The sequence below is a fragment of the Hypanus sabinus genome, chromosome 6, assembly GCF_030144855.1.
Source record: "Hypanus sabinus isolate sHypSab1 chromosome 6, sHypSab1.hap1, whole genome shotgun sequence".
Lineage (NCBI taxonomy): Eukaryota > Metazoa > Chordata > Chondrichthyes > Myliobatiformes > Dasyatidae > Hypanus > Hypanus sabinus.
Genome location: NC_082711.1, coordinates 85,316,342 through 85,337,401, shown reverse-complemented (window position 1 = coordinate 85,337,401; position 21,060 = coordinate 85,316,342). Strand labels below are relative to the sequence as shown.

Genomic DNA, 21,060 nt, shown 5'->3' with positions numbered 1-21,060 from the left:
TATATATATTACATAAAACACAACAGCCCAGGAACAGGCCCTTGGCCCAAGGTGTCTATGGCGAATACAATGCCAAAGTAAACTAAACTGTTTTACTTACACATGATCCAAATTCCTCTTGTAAAGAGTGTGAACATCTTTAAGAATTTGCTCACTAGAAATATTTACAATACTTAAATAACTTCAAACAATATAAAAGCTGAGATCTGTAACTACAATGCTTTGTACTATTCCCCTCACTAAAATCAATTTCAACCTAGTGCAGATGTTTATGTAGATTTCCCAAAGCATATAATGAGATTTGTCACAACTGCAGACTGCTTTGCTGAACAGTATGTGAAAATAACAGAACAAACAGTTCAGGTTCCCAGGCTGGTAGCAGTTTCTCTGGAAAATATCAGGAGCTGCGCAGAGTACTGTCAGCGGTCCTCCTGTTGTGAGTTTTATGGTATGTCGTGTAGCACTGTATTCCTTGTCTGCTTGAACAAGTCTGGAGGTGTAAAATCGGGTTAGATGTTAAGAAGCAAGAATTGGTCAATCAGCTTCTTCAGTCTGCTCCACCACTCAATAAGAACAAAGCCAATCTTTTACCTTAGCGTCAATCTCTTACACCTTCCTTTAATCCCTTCATAGCTAGAAAATGACAATCCCCTGCTCTTAGTGTACTCAATGACCGATCTTCACAGCCTTCCCGAATTGAGAATCCCAAAGTTCAACTGCTCTCCAGAGGAAGATATTTCTTCCCAATTGATTATGACTGGTTCTAGGGCATAAGGCAACTCTGCCCCCGTTTTGTAAAGACTTGTAAATGTTATGTCTCCCATTCTTCTAAATTCAAGGGAATACAGAATCTGGTAAATAGGGACCAAAGATTGACAATCAAAATTGTAATAGAACAACGGGTTTTAAGAAAGGGAAGGTTCAGATTCAATGTAAACATAATCCTGGAATGGGGAAAGGGAAGAACAATTAAATCCAGAGCTCTCTGAATAATAGAAGAGAAACAGAGGACAAAAAATAAAAAAAAAGTCTCCAGTACAATTAAGTCCTTCTGATGGTGGAGGCATTGGAGAGAATCCACTGCCTTCTGGGGAAATGGAGTTAGGTTCTATTTTGCCTTCAAGAGTGAATTGGATAAATAGATGGCACAGATAATAATTGCAAAGCTATAGAGAAGGCTGTGGGGGTGAAACTAGAGTGTTGCTCCAGGAGAAAACTTGTTTGGATAGGAATGGCCTTCTCCTATGTTGTAACAATTCAGTGATTCTATGATAAATGGAATTGTGCAGGATCTATTTTTTAAAGTCAGTTGTTGAAATATATAATCTGACACTGTAATATTCTCATCTTCATTTATTATTGACATTGATTATTTCTGCAAATATAAGTGCAATTTTGAAAAATAAGCCGCCAGGACACACAGCATAATTCAAATATTTTATGTAAAAGCAGGACAATGTTCAACTAATCAATGCATTTGGGCATCATCAGTTCCCAATGAACAAGATAAACTAAGAGTGCTGCAATTACAATGCTTAAGGAGCTAATTTGAAGCTTTAAACAACAAAAATTACCTCAGTGTCAGAAGGATAGCTTAAGATCTAATAGCAGATTGCTAAGTCAATGCTGAATGTTTCAAAGACAAGCTTATCCCAGTGGGGGGAGGATTGAGATGCTTATACAGTGGAATTGAATGAATGAATGTGGATGGGAATAAACTGTTGTCAAGTTCATCAAGTATTTACATTAAGTAGGGTTGAGGATTTGGACTCACAGCAAATACTTATTGAGATAATCATAGTTTGAATTTCATTTAGAAAACTAGGTGCGTGAAATTCCTAGTTCAGGAAATTATGTTCCTCTGGGCCTTCTGTCAGAAATGTCTGCTAGGGAAATTCACAGCAAAATAATGATAAGGAGAGTTGCAACATGGAGAGTGTAACAATAGAAAGTTTCGAGGACCATGTTGCATTTTCATAAAAACATAGAAATATAGAAAACCTACAGCACAATACAGGCCCTTCAGCCCACAAAGCTGTGCTGAACATGTACTTACTTTAGAAATTACCCAGGGTTACTCCTAGCCCTCTATTTTTCTAAGCTCCATGGAGTCTCTTAAAAAACCCTATCGTAATTGCCTCCGAGATGCATCCGTCTTATATTTCATCTTTTCTCTCCTTAAGGCTTTTTTAGTTTCCATCTGTTGGTTTTTACAAGCTTCTGAATCCTCCAGCTTCCACTATTTTTTGCTATATTATATGCTTTTTCTTTTGCTTTTATGCTGTATTTCTCTTCTCTTTTCAGTCACAGTTGCATCATCATTCCTTTAGAATACTTTTTTGATCTTTGGGATGTATCCATCCCGTGCCTTCCCAATTACTGCCAGAAAATGAGAGGCATTGATCATGTGGATAGTCAGAGGCTTTTTCCCAGGGCTGAAATGGTTGCCACAAGTGGACACAGGTTTAAGGAGCTGGGGAGTAGGTACAAAGGAGATGTCAGGGGAAGTCTTTTACTCAGAGAGTGGTAAGTGTGTGGAATGGGCTGCCGGCAGCGGTGGTGGAAGGCAGATATGATAGGGTCTTTAAAGAGACTTTTAGATAGGTACATGGAGCTTAGTAAAATAGAGGGCTATGGGTAAGCCTAGTAATTTCTCAGGTAGGGACATGTTTGGCACAACTTTGTGGGCTGAAGGGCCTGTATTGTGCTGTAGGTTTTTCTATGTTCCTAAAAATCCAGCCATTACTGTTCTGCCTTCATCCCCGCTCATGTCTTGGTCACTTCCTCTGTCATGCCTCGGTAAAGCTGTATCTCTTTACAGAAGTTATTTACGTGCAGGCTAATCAAACCCCTATGATGGTAATATTCAACATTTGAGTTCCCTGATTCTCAGCATTTCATCAACACATTGCATTGTTACACATCACTGCCGCTTATGATTTATGACTGCTTGTAACTCAATGAATGCACTGCATTTATCAGATGTACATGTAATTTTTGCCATCAAAGGGAGTGAGGGGCACTACCAGTCACAGGTTCTGAAAGCTGCACGCTATTCTTATGTTGCTGAGTCTGTCTGCTGAAGCTTCTAATCCAATTGGAATTCTAGGAATAGGACAGCCATGCCTAAAGATGACAGTCACCAGCTCCAACTCACCCTCTATGGCCATTTCAATACAGTGCATTAAAATTTGTAACTCAATATCTCAAATCCTTCTAGAGCCATAGGATAAAGCCCTTGCCCCAACAAGTTGAAGATGGATAAAAGAATCCCTTTTGCTTTTTGCATGCTTAGCATTGATCATGGAGAGCTGTGCTCCCTTGCCTGTCCATTATATACACTCAGTGGCCACACTGTTGGGCATCTCCTGTACCTAGTAAAGTGGCCACTGAGTGTAGGTTCATGGTTTTCTGCTGCCACAGCCCAACCACTTCAACGTTCGACATATTGTGCGTTCAGGGATGCTCTTCTGTAATGTGTAATTATTTGAGTTACTTCACCTTCCAGTCAGCTTGAACCAGTTTGGCCATTCTCCTCTGAGAGTCAGAGGAGTCGTGCTGTTTCATCCTTCACAATGCTCAACTCCTATGCAGAGACACATTTTCATTTAACTCTCATTTCAGGGCCTCTTATTTCAGACACCTCAATGACTAAATGCATCTGGTTCTCTCATCCTTCTTTAAATTTAAATATTTCCATCATAGATTCGCGACGGCCATTCAGCCCATTGAATCAGTGCTAACCATCAGTTACCAATTTATACTAATCTCATTGCTTAAAATTCTCCACATATTTTCTTCACTCTCCCATCCTACTGGATCGCACCATTCATTTGCTGACAGTGGGCAATTTACCAAAGGTAATTAACCTTCCAACCCAGACAGTTGTGGGGTTGTGGAGAGAAAGGAGAACACCTGGATGGTACTCGGGTAAAGGACCAAATTCCACCCAGATACACTGGAGGTGAGGGTTGAAACCAGATTGCTGGAGCGGTGAAGCAGCAGCTCTGCTCACTGTTTAACTGAGTAATCTGCACCATCCACAGAAAAACAGAAGCCATTCAGGTTATTACTGCAGGTACTAAACCTCACTTCAGAATTCTTATTCTTTGATCTCGAATTTTGAAACACATCTATTGTGCCAAAATTAGTGAAAATCTGATGTGAGGGATAATGAAATCATGGGAGGCAATATTCAATTACGCACATCAAATGCTAAATACAATTGTATGGGGAGAGCAACTCCAATTTTGTACGTGCACATCAATTCATCGATCGTGCACTACCATTTGTAGTCGTTACTCAAGTAAAAAAAGCTCAGTGACGGAGTTTTTCTCACCCTTCCCCAATGTATGTTTTGTCATTAACAAATCTCTATCTGTTTCTGTAAAGAAAGGAGGCTGGATGAGTTCAAAATACTGTACATAAAAGCTTTTTTTCCCTCATCAGTCATATACTTCATGGAGATCAGCAAACATTAACAGGATTATCAAAGGTCACAGTATTGGTTACCCCCATGACCTCTGTGACTAAATTCCAGCATTAGTTAAAACTAATTGAAATTGGCAGCACTGTTCTGAAAGTGTTCTGCTGACTCTCATTTACCCTAAAAATATCCTCAATGGCTCCACTAAAGGTCCCCACCCTCATTATTCCCATCCATTTCCACTGCATCCTCATGCAGGTGTATTGATTTTAAACTTCTGTCCTTTTCATAATTCACTCCTGTTACATTATTATGCTTTAAGATCTCCACCCGAATGGTCCCTCAGCCCTTCACCTGCTTCTAAAACACAACACTATTTTTGGTTCTTTTATTTTCATTCAGTCACAACATCCCTCAAATCTTTTTAAACAGTGCCTTAAATTCCCCAGCCCAATCCCTCCATTTTATACCATAGAGAGAGAACAGGACAAAACAGGGCCTTCAACCCTCCTAATCCAGAGCAACCATTGATTACTCATTTACACTAATCCTATATTGACCCCAGTTTTTATGTTTATTTCAATCCTCATTCAAATCAACTGTCTCCCCATTCCCAGCTTCTACCACTAACCCTGACCATAACTTTACCTTAATGGGCAACTTTCAGATGTCAATTTATTTTAAAATTGAGATTCTTAAAGAATTTCAATGTCTTTTCACTCATCTGCAATTTGAAAGACAAATGTCAGCATGCACACAGCTAAGTAAGGTCTAATTAAAAAAAGAGGTAGATCCAAGAGAGCTGGAACATAGAGAAAGAAAACGTACCTGTTCATTTCTGGGTACCACACAACACTAAGAATACATGCCTAGAATTTGCATTTCAATATCCCACATTTATAAGACCCTAAGACCATAAGATATAGGAACAGAAGTTGGCCACTTGGCCCAACAAGTCCACTCCGCCATTCCATCATGGCTGATTTATTATCCTCCTCAACCCTATTCTCCTGCCTTCCCCCTGTAACTTTTGACACCCTGATTAAACAAAAATCTATCAACCTCTGCCTTATATAAACCCAATCACTTGGCCTGCACAGCTGTCTGTGGCAATGAAGTCCACAGATTTGCCATCCCCTGGCTAAAGAAATTTTTCCTCATCTCTGTTCTAAATGGACGTCCTTCTACTCTGAGGCTGTGCTTCTGATCTGAGACTCACCCACTATACGAAACATCCTCTCCATAGTCACTCTATCTAGGCCTTTCAATATTTAATATGTTTCAATGAGATACCCCTCATTCTTCTAAACTACAGCAAGTACAGGCCCAGAGCCATCAAACTCTCTTCATATGTTAACCATTTCCTTCCTGGGATCATTCATGAGTGTCTTCTCTGGACCCTCTCCAATTCTAGCACATCTTTTCTCAGATAAGGAAGCCAAAACTGCTTCTTAAAACTCTAAGTTTGGTCTGACCATTGGCGTATAAAGCATCAGCAATACATCCTTGCTTCTGTATTCTAGTTCTTTTGAAATGAATGCTAACATTGCATTTCCCTTCCTTATCACTGTGGTGAACTACGTATGCCTGTCTGGACACGCCCCCTGCTGACTGCTCCTGTGGCTCCTCCCACAGACCCCTGTATAAAGGCAATCGAGGCCTGGGGCCGCCCTCTCAGTCTCCAGGATGTAGTATGGTGGTCACTCACTGCTGGTTCCTTCTTCCAGTCAATAAAAGCCGATATCTCGCCTTTACGTCTCAGAGTGAGTTATTGATGGTGCATCAATCACCAACTCAACCTGCAAGGTAACCTTAAAGGAATCTTGCACGAGGACTCCCAAGTCCCTTTGCATCTCTGATTTTTGAATTTTCTCCCCATTTAGAAAATAGTCCATGCCTTTACTCCTTCTGCTAAAGTACATGACTATGCACTTCCCTACATATATTCAATCTGGGATTTCTTTGCCCATTCCCCTATCTGTTTAAGTCCTTTTGCAGATACTCTACTTCCCCAATACTACCTACCCCTCCACTTATTTTTGTGCCATCTGCAAACATGACATATAATTTGAAAAGAAGCCATCCCACATCGACCCTTGTGGCACACCATTAGCACTGGCAGCCAACCAGAAAATGGCTCCTTTATGCACTCTTTCTCACTGACTTTCAATGAACAAGCTGCATCAAGCGTACAATTTTCATTCTAGGTCCTTCAGGTTTCATATATACTGATGTACCAAAGACTGGACATGTACAATGATATCCCATGGTGAGAAACGTACACCTGAAATTTTCAATTAGTCATGCCTAGCTCACACAACCCACATGCCAAGATGGAAGCCCAGCTTTCATGTGCATGTGAAGTCTGCGTCCATCTCATTAAACGGTACCTGCCAAGAATACCGCCTTGGTAGATCCCATCCAAGGTAAGTTGCCAGGAAGTCCCATTCCCCACAGAGTGAGCTCCATCCCAGTTACAAGATCATGACTGTTATCTGTCACAGATGTGACAACGCAACCCCCAACAACTCATGAACACTGACTGCACCCATCGTACTAGTCTAGCCAGTTCAAAACACTGTGTACCAGTGACTGATAACATCTTCCAAACTCTTAAAATAAACCCTCAAGAAATTGATCTACCACATCACCCTCTCCTTTGAATCAATGACTTCTTCAATACGACCACCTAAGCACTAAACCCAGCCTTTGTCTACTAGTCCTTCAACTTTTCAATGGCATTTTTCACTCGGACTTCCTATTCTAACATCAATCCTTGTATTTCACCTTGACCAATGATGCTACCTGCTCAGTGATCCTCTTTTTCCTGACCCATCCAACATCCTAATACTTCTAAAAAAAAACAATTCTCCAGATTCTGCCCAATAGATAATCCTATCTCACCACAATAACCATCCTGTTGATATCATGCCGACTCCTTCGCCCAGCCCAACCATCCAAAGGCTGCCAGGCCAAAATCCTCCCTGACCATTGTTCTGACCACCCCCCATCTATCCTTCTTGTCCTAAAAATCTCCAAAACAAGCCTCAGGTTGTATTCTTAGTGCTGTGCAGCTAAAACTTGGTACCAATATTGAGTAAAAAATTTAAAGTTCAAGAACATTTATTATCAAAATAAGTATGCAGTAAACAACCCAAATAGCCATGAAACAAAGAACACCATGGAACCCATTCAAACAAAAATATCAACCTCCCCTCATACACAAAAAAAACAAGTTTTGTAAACAGCAACAAGATCATCAACCCTGTCCATGCACTAAAACAAACAAGTAGCCCAAAAAGCAACAAGAAAGAACAAGTGAAAACATAGAATATAAAAACACAAAATCGAAAGAGTCCAATCGAACTACAGTCCAATCCACAAATCACAGACGAGAACTTCTGTAGTATCCTCTGACAGTGTTGCTAGAGAGAGACCATTCGAATGCAAGAGCCTTCCCTCAGGAGCAGCAAGCACAAGGGAGAGAGAGAACATTACACACAAGCACCTTCCCCCTGCAGCAATGAGCAAGACAGCGTTAAACATTTGCTGGCTTTGATGTTTCAATCTTCCCTGTCATTGAGATCGGCAAGAAATGGAATTGATCATGGGCTCCTCTCTAAGCTTCTAGACCTCAACTCCTGGAATCTACTCAGAGACAGCAAAGCATGAGATCATTCAATCAGCCTGAGAACACACCTTCAAATTGTAGATCACAGACTCCAACAGTACCCGAACTACACTTAAATGGAAAAGAAAATGTAAAGTAAGTGAAACAAAACAGCTTGCAGACCATCTGGAAGATATTGCCCCAGGGTAGTGTTGCTTGCTGACCGGAGTAATGTCATAGATATTCAGAATAGTATACCTGAAGCAGGTCAATGCTGCAGACAAGCAGGATATGGTAAGGAAATGATGGGAATCATGCAAAGTAGGGCCATTTCTTGAAATAACACAAGTCCAACACTTCTCATTCTAGTCTTCCTCATTGTAACAGCAAAGCAGTGAAATCACTTCTGCCCAGTTCATCGATGCTGATGATAATGCCAATCTACACTAATCCTATTTGTCTGTATTAGGCACATATCACTCTTCTGTTTTCATTAGTTAAATACGTTTCAACTAGATTCCCCAGACTGCATATTCCTGTAAAGGTACATGTCTTTTACATATGTAATGCCCTGGCTAAGAAACTGTTCTGCTGTATTTCTACAAACTTTTCTGCAAATACAGTGTGCTCTGTTGTTTAAGCCTCATAGACTAGTGTTTTCGCTTCAGCTGAGAAAAGGAGCATTTGCTCAAACCAGCAATGTTGCATCAGCTGACCGGGTTTGTCTTGGTAACGTGCTGTAACATTCTGTCCTGTGCGATGCCATGGAACATTCAAGAGAGATGGGCAGGTTCAGATTTCTGAGGGACAGTAGTCTGGTCTTGGGTCTTTGCTGGCAGGTGTGGAGCAGGGTAGAAGGGAAGATACCTGCCGAATGCCACTCAAAGGAGAGACCCCGTTGTAAGAAGTGTTTTATGCAGGTGAATGATTCCTAGGAGGAAGTGCCAATATTCCTGAGTTAGCCAGTTCATTCGAAATGGTCTTCGAGGGAAATTCGAAGTGTGGCTGGTGTCTTTCACGCAGAATGTAAGTTCAGCATGTGAGCAATCAAAGTGAAGCACCCGACTACTTCAGAAATGAGCTCCAATGTTTATATGCACATTTAGACTGGTTTAAGTGTACCGGGCCCTTTTCTTTTTTTCCCTTTTAACTGTTTGTTAGAGTTGAAATATCCATAAATATACTTCCACTTTAATTTTATACTGGTGTAAGGTCTGTTATTACGAGCCATGGTGAGAGGGTTACACATGCAGTATTATTAATAAACTTAGAATTAACAACATTTATATATTTCTCTCTACCTTTCTCAATACTCTCATACTCTCATAGAATACTCTAATAGAATATGACATAAATTATGTGACTTAATAGTATGAAGATAAAAGAAACTGCAGATCCTGGAATCTGGAATGAGAATCAGAATGCTAAACAATCTTTTCTTGCATGCCACTGTCGCAAGAAGAGATTGGATGACTTGGAGACAGAATTTAAAAGAGGCGAGTGGGGGCCGTTGGCATATTCTGCACACCACAGTCCCAAGGAGACACCAAATTGTTCGAAGACAGAGGATGTTTAAAAGAAGTGAGCGGGGCAGTCAGCACTTTTTGCACGCCACAGTCTCGAAGGAGACAGCAGATTGATTAGGAGGAGAGAGAGAGTTTAAAAGAAGCTTGTGGGGACAGTTGGCACATTTTTGCATGCCACAGTCCCAAGAAGGCACCAGATTACTTGGAAGGAGAGAGAGTTTAAACGAAGCGAGCGGGGATGGGTGTCACATTTTCATGCCACAATCCTGAGGAGACACCGGATTGCTTGGAGGGAGAGAGAGTTTAAACGAAGCGAGCGGGGATGGGTGTCACATTTTGCATGCCACAGTCCCAAGAAGGCACCAGATTGCTTGGAGGGAGAGAGAGTTTAAACGAAGCGAGCGGGGATGGGTGTCACATTTTGCATGCCACAGTCCTGAGGAGACACCGGATTGCTTGGAGGGAGAGAGAGTTTAAAAGAAACAAATTGATCAGTCAGCATATATCATGGGCCTCAGTCCCACCGTGACATTGGATTGTGTATAATTAGGCACCTGGCAAGGACCAATAAAAAAATTAGGTTTAAGCTGAATGGCCATTGTGTGAGTGGGCTGGTGTTGGAGTGGGGAGACAAGGCTTTGGTGAGGAGAGACTAGACCTGAGGTAGATTTTTTTTTTGTTGTCTGTTCTTTCTTTCTTTCTTTATTCATACTTAGAGCAGTGGGGATGCCAGACAGGATACTGGCATGTGGGAATGTTGAGAGACCTCGAGTATCACTAATGACTACACTTTCGAGAAGTGCATCCTGATGCAGCTTCTAACAGACCGTATTAAAGATCTGGAGTTGGAAATGGATGAACTCCGGAACATTCAGGAGGCTGAGGGGTTGACAGACAGGGCATATAATGAGGTGGTAACACCCAAGGAGCAGGACGCAGGTAACTGGGTGACCATCAGGAGGGGGAGAGGGCATAGGCAGCCAGTGTAGAGTACCTCTGTGGCCGTACCCTACAACAATAAGTGTACCGCTTTGGATACTGTTGGGGGGAATGACCTAGCAGAGGAAAACCACACTGGTCAGGTCTCTGGCTCAGGCTCAGAAGGGAAAATGGGAAGAAGAGACAAGCTGTAGTAATGGAGGATTCATTGGTTATGAGAACGAAAAAGGAGGTTCTGTCGACAAGAATGAGATCCCTGGATGGTTTGTTACCTCCTGGGTACCAGGGTCAGGGATATCTCAGAGCAAGTCCACAGCATTCTGAAATGGGAGAGTGAGCAGCCAGAGGTTGTGGTCCACATCGGTATCAATGACATGGGCAGGAGGGGTGACAAGGCCCTGCAAAGTGAGTTCAGGTAGTTAGGTGCTAAATTAAAGGACTAAATCTCTAGTGTTATAATCTGAAGATTGCTAACTGTGCTACGTGATAGTGAGGCAAGAAACAGAAAGATGATACAGTTTAACACACGGTTAAGGAGTCAGTGTAGCAGGAAGGGCTATTTGGATCACTTGGCCCTCTTCCAGAAAAGGTGGAACCTGCACCAAAGGAATAGTGTGAGCCTGAACTGGAGGGGGACTAATATCCTTGCATGAAGGTTTGCTAGTGCTGTGTGGGAGTGGGAGCGTAAACTAGAGTGGCAGGGGGTGTGGGATCCAGAGCACCAGGACAGATAGTGTAGTGGTTGTGGAGAAAGAGGTTGTTAAGGCCTCAGACAATGTCAGGAATCGAGCATGGTGTGACTAATGTTCTCAGCTGCGTATATTTCAACGGAAGGAGTATTGTAGGAAAGGCGATGATCTGAGGGCACGTGGAATTATGACAGTGTATCCATTAGTGGGTCTTGGTTGGCAAGTGCAGATTGGGACAGGTTTTTTTTTAGCAAAGGTGTACTTAGCAAGTGGGAGGTCTTCAAAGGAGAAATTTAAAGAGTGAAAAGTTTGTGTGTTCTGTCAGGATAAAAGTCAAGGATAACAGGTTTTTGGATCCTTGGTTTTCAAGAGATATTGAGGCCTTGTTTAAGAAAAAGAAGGAGATGCACAGCAGGTATAGACAGGCAGGAACAAATGAGGTACTCAAGAAGTGTAAGAAATACAAAAAAATCAGGAGACATGAGGTTGCTCTAGCAGACAATGTGAAGGAGAATCCTAAGGGTTTCTACAGATATATTAAGAGCAAAAGGATAGCAAGAGACAATGCAGCAGTGAAGTCGTGGACCCTATACAGATTACAGAGGAGGAGGTACTTGCTGTCTTGAGGTGAAATCGGGTTGATATATCCCTCAGGTATGACTTTGTGTTCCCTCGGACCCTGAAGGAGGCTATTGCTAAAATTGCAGAGGCCCTAGCAGAGATATTTAAAACATCCTTAGCCACAGGTAAGGTGATGGGGAATTGGAGGATAGCTAATGCTCTGCTGTTTAAGTAAGGCTGTAAGTAACCTTCTGGTCAAGATGGTGGCTGCGTAGAACACTCCCATGGTTGACAGCTTCTGCATAGACCACAAAACTATTTATTTCACTTCCTTTATGTCTCTTACATTTGTTTTTCATCTTGAATGTGGTTCTGGAACTGTTGGAGATTGATGCGGTGATTCATCACTTTGCAGTCTCCAGAAGGATTCCAGGAGCCAGAGGAAAGGTGCAGGAGCCTCGTGGTGAGGAGGCTGCAGGGTCATGAGCCAATGTTCAACTCCATTTCAATGATTAAAGCTTCCATTGTTTGCCGATTGAAGTGATAAGCGAGATTGAAACATTGAGACAAATGTGAAAGGGGGTTGGATTTGGGAATTGATGATTGTGTTGCCGTTCTTTTCTTTCTTGGTTTGTGGCTATCTGGAGAAGAAGTATTTCATAAGACCATAAGATATAGGAGCAGAATTAGGCCATTTGGCCCATCGGGTTTACTGTGTCATTTCATCATGGCTGATCCATTTTTCCTCTCGGTCCCATTCTCCTGCCTTCTGCCCGTTTCCTTTCACACCTTGACCAATCAAGAATCTATCAACCTCTGCCTTAAATATACATAAAGACTTGGCCTCTGCAGCTGCCTATGGCAAAGAATTTGACAGATTCACTATCCTTTGGCTAAAGAAATTTCTTCTCTTCTCCATTCTAAAAGGACACCCGTCTATTCTGAGGCTGTGTCTTTTGGTCCTAGTCTCTCACCATAGGAAACATCCTGTCCACATCCACTCTATCAAGGCCTTTCGCCAATCGATAGGTTTCCAAGAGGTCACCCCTCATTTTTCTGAATTCTAGTGAATACAGGCCCAGAATCATCAAACACACTTCATACAACAAGCCATTTAATCTTGCAATCATTTTCGTGAACCTCCATTGAACCCTCTCCAGTTTCAGCCCATTCTTTCTAGGATAAGGGGTCAAAACCTGCTCACAATACTCCAAGTGAAGCCTCACCAGTGATTTATAAAGTTTCAACATTACATCCTTGCTTTTATATTCTAGTCCTCTTGAAATGAAAGCCAACATTGCATTTGCCTTCATACCACAGACTCAACCTGCAAATTAACCTTTAGGGAATCTTGCACAAGGCTCCCAAGTCCCTTTATACCTGTTTTTTTCTAAATGGAGAGAAAACTGAATAGTCAGCTTTTTAATTTCTTCTACCAAAGTGCATGACCATACACTTCTCGATACTGTATTCCATCTGCCATTTCTTTGCTTATTCTCCCAATCTGTCTTTCTGTAGCCTCTCTAATTTCTCAAAACCACCTTCAGATAGGTGTTCAGAGTTGCATGCTTCAAGAACAAATGAATCTATGAATAAAGCAAGAAATTATAGGCCGATGAGCTTGACATTATTGTAACATAGTTTAAGGGATCGGATAGATGAGTATTTCGATAGATAGGGACTGATTAGGGATAGTCAAGGTGGCTTTGTGCATGGTTGGCCATGTCTAACCAATCTTAAGGAGTTTTTGAGAAGGTTATCAGGAAAGTTGAAGTCAGGACAGTGAATGTTGTCCACATGGACTTTAGCAAAGATTTTGACAAGGTCCTGCAGAGCAGGATGCTCAAGAATGTTCAGTCGCTCGGCGTTCAGGTTGAGGTGGTAAATTGGATAAGACACTGGGTTTTTGGTAAAAGCCAGCTGGTGAAACGGGCTGAAAAATGGCAGGTGGAATTTATTTGAGACATACGTGAGGTGTTGTACTTTGGGAGGACCGAACAGGGTAGGTCTTCCATGGTGAGTGGTAGGGCACTGAAGACAGTAATAGAATGGAGGGATCTGGGAGTATAGATCCATAATTCTTTGAAAATGGGGTTGCAGGTAGATAGGGTTGTAAAGAAATCTTTTGGCACATTGGCTTTTATAAATCAATGTATTAAGTACAGGATTTGGGATGCTATGTTGAAATTGTTTAAGAAGTTGGTGAGGACTAATTTGGAGTATTGTGTATAGATTTTTGTTCATCCACCTACAGTAAAGATGCAAAAAAGGTTGAAAGAACACAGAGGAAACTTACAAGGATGTTGCTGCGACATGAGTATCTGAGTTAAAGTGAAAAGTTGAATAGATTAGGTCTTTATTCCCTAGAATCTAGAAGATTGAAGGGAGATTTGATTGAGATATAAAAAAATCATGAAGAGTATGGAAAGGGTAAGTGCAAGCAAGCTTTTTCCACTGAGGTTGGGTGAAACTAGAACTGGAGGACAGGGGTTAAGGATGAAAGATGAATTGTTTAATAGGAACATGAGGGGGAACTTCTTCACTCAGATGGTGGTGAGTATGTAGAACAAGTTGCCAAAGCAACAGGTGGATGCAGAGTCAATTATAACATTTAAGAGAATTTTGGATAAAAACAGGGAGGGTTTGGATGGTTATGGTCTGGGTGAAGGGACTAGGCAGATGAGATGGAACCAAAAGGCCTGTTTCTGTCCTGTAGTGTTCAATGCCTCTATGGCTATATCCCGGCTACTCAAACAGCATCTGCAGGGGTAGAAAACTGTAAATAACCTTGCATCAGGAGCGAGGAGAAAGGGGAAAGATTGTTAGTATGTAGCAGAATGAGCTTGGTGGGGGGTGGGTGGGCTTGATGATGGGGTGGGATAGATGCTGGTTGGTGACTGATGGGCCCAGATAGGAAGGAATGATGGACAGATGAAATTAATTGGGGGAGGAGTAGCATTAGAAAGTGAATTTTTCCAAGGGCTGCCTCACTTGACAGGAATATACAATAGGTAGCACACACAAAATGCTGGTGGAACACAGCAGGCCAGGCAGCATCTATAGGGAGAACTGCTGTCGACATTTCGGGCCGAGACCCTTCGTCAGGACCCTGAATTGCTTCCAGAATGTTAATGCTCTGTCTCATTCTGTCTCTTCTCTGGTAAGACTCTGTGCTGATTACTTACTAAGCACACGTTACCTTCAGGCGATGCAGCCATTACGTGTGATGAATAGGGCTGCTCTTACATCCAAATCAAAGAGAAAAATGGTTGAGAAGCCTAACTCAAATGATTATCATTGCATCAAGATAGATTTGTCACAACCACAGATTCGGCAGTTGCGCTTGTGAGTACGCAAGTGTCGACTAATTATTATTTCATTGTGATAGTTTCATTCATTCCGTCGTAGTATTTGTCAAGACTTGGATACGATCATAGCTATGCTTCGCTGCCTGCATTCAGCCTTGCCTGACAGATTGGACTGTCGAGTCAACTGAAGACTAAAGGTATTCATTTTACCCTTAGTTGATCTTTTCAGCCGCAGTGTAGGCTTCGTTTTCCATTTGAGAGTTTTAGTTAATGACCCTGTTTGGCCTAGTGTTTGTTTTCTTTTCCCGTTAACATTGTTCGCATTAAAGTCTTTGAACTATCGACCTGCTTCAGTGTCTCTCACTCCGCACTTGGGCTATATCCTCACCTGGTGACACTATTGCACATTTTATAGCACAACCCATTAAGAACACAGTGGCTGCAGTATGCCCATTTACTGACGTGGATCTGAATTAAAGCCACTGAAACAAAAGATGTTAATTTGAAGGTGTAATCACAAATAGCACAATAAACAGCCTTCCCCTTGCTGTCCACTGCACCTCAATCTTGGTGTAATCTACAAATTTGCTGGTCCAGTTAACCACATTATCATCCAGATCATTGATATAGATGACCAACAACAATGGACCCAGAACTGAACCCTGTGGCACGCCATTAGTTGCAGGCCTCCAGTCAGAGAGGCAACCATCTACCACCACTCTCTGGCTTCTCCCACAAGGCTAATGTCAAATCTAATTTACTACCTCATTTTGAATGCCAAGTGACTGAACCTTCTTGAACAACTTCCCTCCCATGTGGGGCCTCTTCAAACATTTTTCAGAGCTCCATGTAGACAATATCCACTGCCTTGCCTTCATCAATTTCCCTGGTAACTTCCTTAAAACACTCTATAAAATTGGTTAGGCTTGACCAGCCATGCACAAAGCCATGCTGACTTTCGTTAATCAGTCCCTGACTATCCAAATACTCGTATATCCCAGTCCTTTAGAACACCTTCCATTGGGGGGATGGGGCCTACCTTCTCTTAGAGATTATTATTTTTCAGCACAGTTGACAGCTGTGGTATGTTGGTGCAACCCATCATATGACGCTCAATGGAAAAACATTGAGAAGCGGGTACTTCCCATCCCCATACAAGCAATTTTGGCTGATAACAACCTGCAAAGGTACATAAATACCATTGATAACCCATGGGTGAAATTGACTCTTAAAATATGGAAAACTACTATGAAAGAATATAATCTAGAGGGAGATATTGCAATCCTTAAATGGTGTGCATATGACTCGAACTTTACATCAAATAAATTGGATGCTAGATTTAAGGACTGGACAGCTAAAGGAATAACAGCTCTTTGCAACATAATGAAAGAAGGAACACTGTTCAGTTTTGAAATGCTTAAAGAGAAACACATTAGAAAAACAAGATTTTTATCGGTATTTACAGATGCAACAATATGTTAATAAGATGCTTAACAATGTAACCAAGGCAAGCACATGCTTCATAGAGCTATTTAGAAAAGCATATAATTCAGATAATGGTAGTAGAATCATTTCAAGCATGTACAAGGAGTTGTCAAATCTTAAAACACATTCGACTTCATACATTAAAACAAAATGGGAGAAGGAAGGAGGGATAATTATATCTGAGGAAGAATGGACAACAATATGGAGATATCAATGGAAGTGTACCAGTTCACAGAAATGGAGGGAGTTTTGATAGAAAAACTTGAAAAGATATTTTATTACACCCTCTCAGAAATCCCATTATGATTGTAACCTCCCTGATTGCTGGAGAAATTGTGGAAATCAAAATGTAAATCAATATCATATTTTTTGGGACTGTCCTGTTATCAAAAACTATTGGAGGGGGATACATAATGCCCTACAAGACGTCTTTAAATGTGAAATACCCTTGGAGAGTAAGACCATATATTTTGGATATATACCTCAAGAATGGTTGAAAAGAAATAAATATTTAATGAATATACTGTTGGTGGCTGATAAAAAGACTTTTACTAGGAAATGGTTATCACAGGAGAGCCCAACTTTAAATACATGGATGGAAATTACAATGGACATTTACAAAATGGAGAAGGTAACAGCACCTGTTAATCATAAGATGGAACAATTTGATTCATACTGGGGAAAATGGTTTAACTACATAATGCCTCATAGGCCTGATTTTATTCTCATAAATCAATGAATCTGTTGTAAAAAAAAGATCACTCCCTACTTGTACATAGTTCTTTCCTTTTGCTTGTTTTTTTCTTTCTACTCTTTTCTATGTGTATACCCCAGATAAATACTTTGTGGAGATTTGTGATATATATGATTATATGATGTATATGTACAATGTCTGAAATACATCTTATGGAAATGTTTGTTTGATGATGAACTTCAATAAAAATATAAATTACAAAAAAAAAGAAAAAAAAAAGAACACCTTCCATTAAAATTCCTCCACTCAGATGTCAGCCTAACTGGCCTATAATTTCCTGCTGTTTTAAAAACCTTTCTTAAACAGCAGAACAAAATTAGCTATCCACCAATCCTCTGGCACCTCACTAGTGGCTGAGGATGTTTTAAATATCCTGAAATTTCTGGACTTGCCTCCCAAAGGGTCCAAGGAAACACCTTCTCAAGTCCTGAATATCTGTCCACACTAACTTGCCTCAAGACAGCAAATACATTTTCCTCTGTAATCTGTATAGGATCTATGACCTTGCCGTCGCTTTTTTCTCACTTCTGAGTAAATGCAGCTTTTTGTACTTGCATTTAAAATCTGCCCCATCTCTTTTGGCTGCACTCATAGTTTACTATTCTGATCTTCCAGAGGACCAATTTTGTCCCTTGCAATCCTTTTGCTCTTAACATATCTGTAGAAGCCCTTAGTGTTCTCGTTCACCTTGTCTGCTGGTGAACCTCATGTTTTCTTTGCCTTACTGATTTCCTGTTTCAGTGTTCCCTTGCACTTCTCATACTCCTCAAGTACCTCATTTGTTCCTCCCAGGCTAGACTTGCTATGCATCTTCTTTTACTTAACCAAGATCTCAATATCTCTTGAAAACCAAGCTTCCCCAAACCTGTTATCATTACCTTTTCTTCTGACAGGCACATACTTTCACTTTTGAAGGCCTCACACTTACCAAGTACACCTCTGCCAGGTAAGCAGCTTGTCCCAATCCACATTTGCCAGATCCTTTCTGATACCATCAAAATTGGCCTTTCTCCAATTTAGAATCTCAACCCAAGAACCAAACCTATCTTTTTCCATAATTTCCTTGAAACTAATGACATTATGATCACCAGATGCAAAGTGTTCCCCCATACAAGCTTTGTCACCTGCCCTGCCTCATTTCCTAACAGGAGATCAAGTATTGCATCTCTCTTGTTGACACTCTTATGTACTGATTAAGGAAACATTCCTGAACATATGTGACAAATTCTATTATCCAGTCCTTTTTCAGTATGGGAGTTCAGTCAATATGTGGAACATTAAAATTACCTATCACAAACTTATGTTTCTCGCAACAGTCTGCGATCTCTCTGCAAATTTGTTACTCTAAATCCCACAGACTATTGGGTGGTTTATGATATGGACCCATTAATGTGCTCATACCACTCATATTCCTCCAACCATAAAGCCTCACCAGACACATTCTTTGGTCTGTCCTATCGGAGCACTGTCGTTTTCCCTGACATTTCCCTGGCTAGTAATGCCACCCTTCCCCTTTAATCCCTCCTGCATTATCACATCTGAAACAACGGAATCCCGGAATACTGAGCTGCTAGTCCTGCTCCACCTGCAACCATGTCTCACTGATGTCTACAATATCATAATTCCATGCGTTGATCCATACCTTGAGCTCATCTGCCTTTCCTACGATACATCTTACACAACTCAGTGTATTAGTCTTACCATGCTCACCCTTTTGATTCTTGATTTTAGCAGAGGTCTTAACAACATCTGTCTCCACAACCATTCCACTATGTGTTCTGGTATTCTGGTTCCCATGCCCCTGCAAGTCTAGTTGAACCTCTTTCACCCCATGCAGTACTAGCAAACCTTTCCACCTGTTAATTACTCCCCCTCCAGTTTAGGTGTAAACCATCATCTGAACATGGCCCACCTTTCCTGGAACAGAGTGCAATGATCCAAAAATCTGAAGCCCTCCCTCCTGCACCAATTCCTTAACCATATGTTAAATGGTATCATCTTCCTATTTCTGGCTTCATTCACACAAGGCATGGGTAGCAATCCTGTGATCACAGCCTTGGAGGTCTTGTCTTTTAATTTAGCACCTAACTTCCTGAACTCACTTTGCAGAACCTTGTCCCTCTTCCTACCTATGTCTTTGCTGCCAATATGGACCACAACCACTGGCTGCTCACGGTCCTACTTAAGTATGCTGAGGGCTTGATCCAAGATGCCCAAGACTCTGGCATCCAGGAGGCAATCAGGAATCTCATTCTCTTCCACAGAACCTTCACTCTATTCCCCTAAATTTCCCCTTTCAAAAGTCATCGAGCCAGACTCAATGCCAGAGACCTGGCCACTATAACTTTCCTTGGCTAATTACATCAAAAGCAGGGAAATTACAATTAAATTGGAATATACAATATTTAAGATATATTTAATTCCTAAATGGAATATCTTTGAGTCTCCTTAAAACAGAATAAGGGAATATCTATTTGATCTTTTCTTGTACTGATGAAATATTTTCCTGCTACTTGGTGAAGTTAGATTCATAACTCCTACTTGTGTCTCATTCCATCTCCTTAGTATTGCAACAGCATATATGACAAATATATAAAAAAACATATTGGGTTTTGATATTTCTTCAATCCTTTTCTGGTGAATTCATGTTTCCCTTGATATCTAGTAATAACTGTGACTAACCAGACTCGGAATACAATTAATCTACACTGGGCTGCAGTATTTCAGATACTATATCAAAACTTACACATAGTGTATTGGAAACTTCTGGTGTTAACTTCAGTAAAGAATCTTTCAGAAAAACTGGATTAAATAAGGTTACTTCTGATAAATATGAAGTAACACCCACAGTTGCCACGGTACATGAGAAATTAATTGAACAATATTCAAAGCTCACTGTCTCCATCTCCTTTGATGCGTTACTAATATTTCTGAAGTTATTAAAGACAGATGGGCTTACCTTTTCCATCTGTGAAATTCCGTATGCTCAGGATGTTATTGAGCTCCTGAATGTGGTTTTGTTTAACGTACTGTGCCTTTTCAGGCGTGTCCTGTAGCTGCATGGTAACCTCCTCAAGCTCCTTGTCAAGCTGTAAAGGGAAGTGATGCATCTTCAATGAATGTACTTTAAACTCAATTAAGTCAACGTGAATTACAGAGCCTTTCCCTAAACTACAAGCGTAGAAGGATTGCAATGCAATGGATGCTTCAAAGAACTGAGATTCAATTTGTAATGCGTCCAAGTTATAGACACGAGTTGGAGTTTTTCATTTTTCTGAGTGCTTCACAAATTCATGAATTTGGAATGCAGATTCTCATTCTGGTCTGTATTATTCCTTAAATCAGTTACGCAGATAATATGCTGCCATATTCATTGAAACAATTCCAATAACCATAAATCTTATCAGGGATACTTAAAATACACTGGATGCAACTGGGAACTGAAATATTAAGAGAAGTGAGAGTGGATATAGGATCGCTAGAAAATGAGACAGGAGAAATAATAAACAGGACAAGGAGATGGCTGATGAACTGAATAAGCATTTTGCATCATTCTTCACTGTGGAAGACACCAGCAGTATGCCTGATGTTGCAGTGTGTGAAGGAAGACAAGTGGGTGCAGTTACTGTTACAAGAGAGCAGGTGCTCAAAAACCTGAAAGATCTGAAAGTACATAAGTCACCCAGACAAGAGGAACTGCACCATAGGGTTCTGAAAGAGGTAGTGTAAGAGATTGTGGTGGCATTAGAAATGATCATTCAA

At 41.0% G+C, this 21,060-nt stretch overlaps 1 protein-coding gene across 1 annotated transcript in view; it reads right to left on the bottom strand.

Annotated features, from left to right (window-relative positions):
- The window catches only part of gabbr2 (gamma-aminobutyric acid (GABA) B receptor, 2), a 973,371-nt gene that overhangs the window by 10,019 nt on the left and 942,292 nt on the right, over nucleotides 1-21,060 (bottom strand). Inside the window, exon 17 of the mRNA XM_059972542.1 lies at nucleotides 20,258-20,387. Coding sequence (XP_059828525.1) covers nucleotides 20,258-20,387 — 130 coding nt within the window. The remainder of the gene's footprint in view (nucleotides 1-20,257; nucleotides 20,388-21,060) is intronic.